The following is a 1755-nucleotide window of genomic DNA, read 5'->3' as shown; positions in this document are numbered from 1 at the left end:
GAGGAATTTGTAAAATAAATATGGGGCCCACCATAATATGTGTGGCTTATCCACACCGCCCATTCATTATGCCAAATGAATTTAAGGCATGAGCCCAAAAATTAGGCAAATCCAAAGGTCAAGTAGACCACATCACATGAAATTATGAGAATTAAATGCCTACCATTAAAAATTTGTTGAGGCCCTTAGAAATTTTAGATTAGGCTTATATTTATATTTTTCACTTATCCATGTCTATGTGACCCTATGAACGGGTTAGATGGTGAATAAACCTCAAAGTGGGCCCACTAAAGAATCAACTTTCAAAGGTGGACAAATTAAGTCCATTGTTTCCTTTCATGTGGGCTAATTGAACACTAGATCTTCTTAATTTTTTCCGATAAAGCCTCGAAATATTCTAATAAAATAGATGGACAACACGGATATATTATATACATTATGGTGGGGTCTATAAATTTAAGTCAACATTTTTGGACCGGCTTCCCTGGTAAAATTACTCACTCATTTCCAAACATGTGAAAGAATGTGATAATTACTTTTTTAGCAATTTACCCATCTCAGGGAAAACCAAACAGGCCTAGACCCATACAAAACTTTCGTGCCCAAATATTTCAACAGTGGTCACTAAATTCCTACTGTTTCCTCTCGTGTATCCCATTTTAGTTTTAGATCAACATCATTTTTTTTCAAACGTCCTGACTTGATCTCTAAAAAGCGGATGGACGGGTTGGATTTATCACAAACATCACAGTGGGCCCACCCAGAATCCTTGCGCTGGAACTTCTTTCACAGGAAATCCGCGTCCAGGACAGAAACCCCGCAGAAAGTCCACGTGTCACGACACGGTTTTGCCCATTGTTTTCCTCTTTCCACTAAGTTTCTTTGTCAGATACCCTCGCTTATAAAAGGGTTCTGAATCAGGCTATCTTCTTGCGTAACTAATACCTGATATCTTCCTCAGTTTCTTCTCTCTAAGAATGAATACTCTTTCCTTTCCTTCTTCTAAGCTTCTTCCTCAGCCATTCCATTCAAACCTTTCTCCTATTCTTCCTTTCCGCCCTAAGAGATTGCGGATCACAGCATCAGCTGCACGAAACAACGGCCACGATTGGGGTTTTGGAGGCCGATCGGTGGATGAGGACATGATCGTCCTGCGGATGCGTATACATGAGATGAAGATGGCGGAGATGAATTACGAGCCGCCTGTCCATTGGATGGAATGGGAGAAGAGATATTACACATGTTATGATTCGGACGTGTGCGAGGCAGTCGGGCTATTGCAGACAGTGTTGATGAATACTAGGCCAAGCTTGGCTATTGGGATTGTGGCATTTGTTGCATTGAGTGTCCCTACATCGACGGTCTTTATCATGTTTCATTTGATTAAGTTGGCCAAAAGCATTTGTTCTCACATTTTATGAAATCGTTGTTGAGTGTAGATAAATATAGAAATAAGTTAGCCATCTTTTTTTTTTTTTTTTTTTTTGTAGAGATGAATATTGATATGTCGTTGTTTTGATTAGATGAATAAGTCTCCGAAGAATACTTTTGAGCTGAGATTGGATGACGATTAGATATTGCCTTGCCCTATGTGGTAGGATTTGATTGGACGACAGACCATTGTTAGTCTCAAAGCTGCTACATCCTACCTATACCGCCTGCCAATGATGTATGCCAGACCAATACTCAATCAACATCTTGAGATTTGCATATGCTTGCAAATTTTCTCTCCAGACGAATGAAGTCATCTTTTGC

At 39.7% G+C, this 1755-nt stretch overlaps 1 protein-coding gene across 1 annotated transcript; it reads left to right on the top strand.

Moving 5' to 3' along the window:
- The first annotated feature begins 927 nt into the window (after positions 1–927).
- On the top strand, positions 928–1456 carry LOC131230669 (uncharacterized). The gene has a single exon (XM_058226570.1). The coding sequence runs from the start codon at positions 978–980 to the stop codon at positions 1419–1421; it is 444 nt and encodes a 147-aa protein (XP_058082553.1). The 5' UTR covers positions 928–977; the 3' UTR covers positions 1422–1456.
- Positions 1457–1755: the final 299 nt, after the last annotated feature.

The sequence above is a fragment of the Magnolia sinica genome, chromosome 2 (genome assembly GCF_029962835.1).
Source record: "Magnolia sinica isolate HGM2019 chromosome 2, MsV1, whole genome shotgun sequence".
NCBI classification, from domain to species: domain Eukaryota; kingdom Viridiplantae; phylum Streptophyta; class Magnoliopsida; order Magnoliales; family Magnoliaceae; genus Magnolia; species Magnolia sinica.
This window is presented reverse-complemented; position numbering and strand designations above follow the sequence as displayed.

What these genes read in the sequence shown, in the direction of transcription:
- LOC131230669 (XM_058226570.1), top strand. Translation starts at nt 978, where the DNA reads ATGAATACTCTTTCCTTTCCTTCTTCTAAGCTTCTTCCTCAGCCATTC.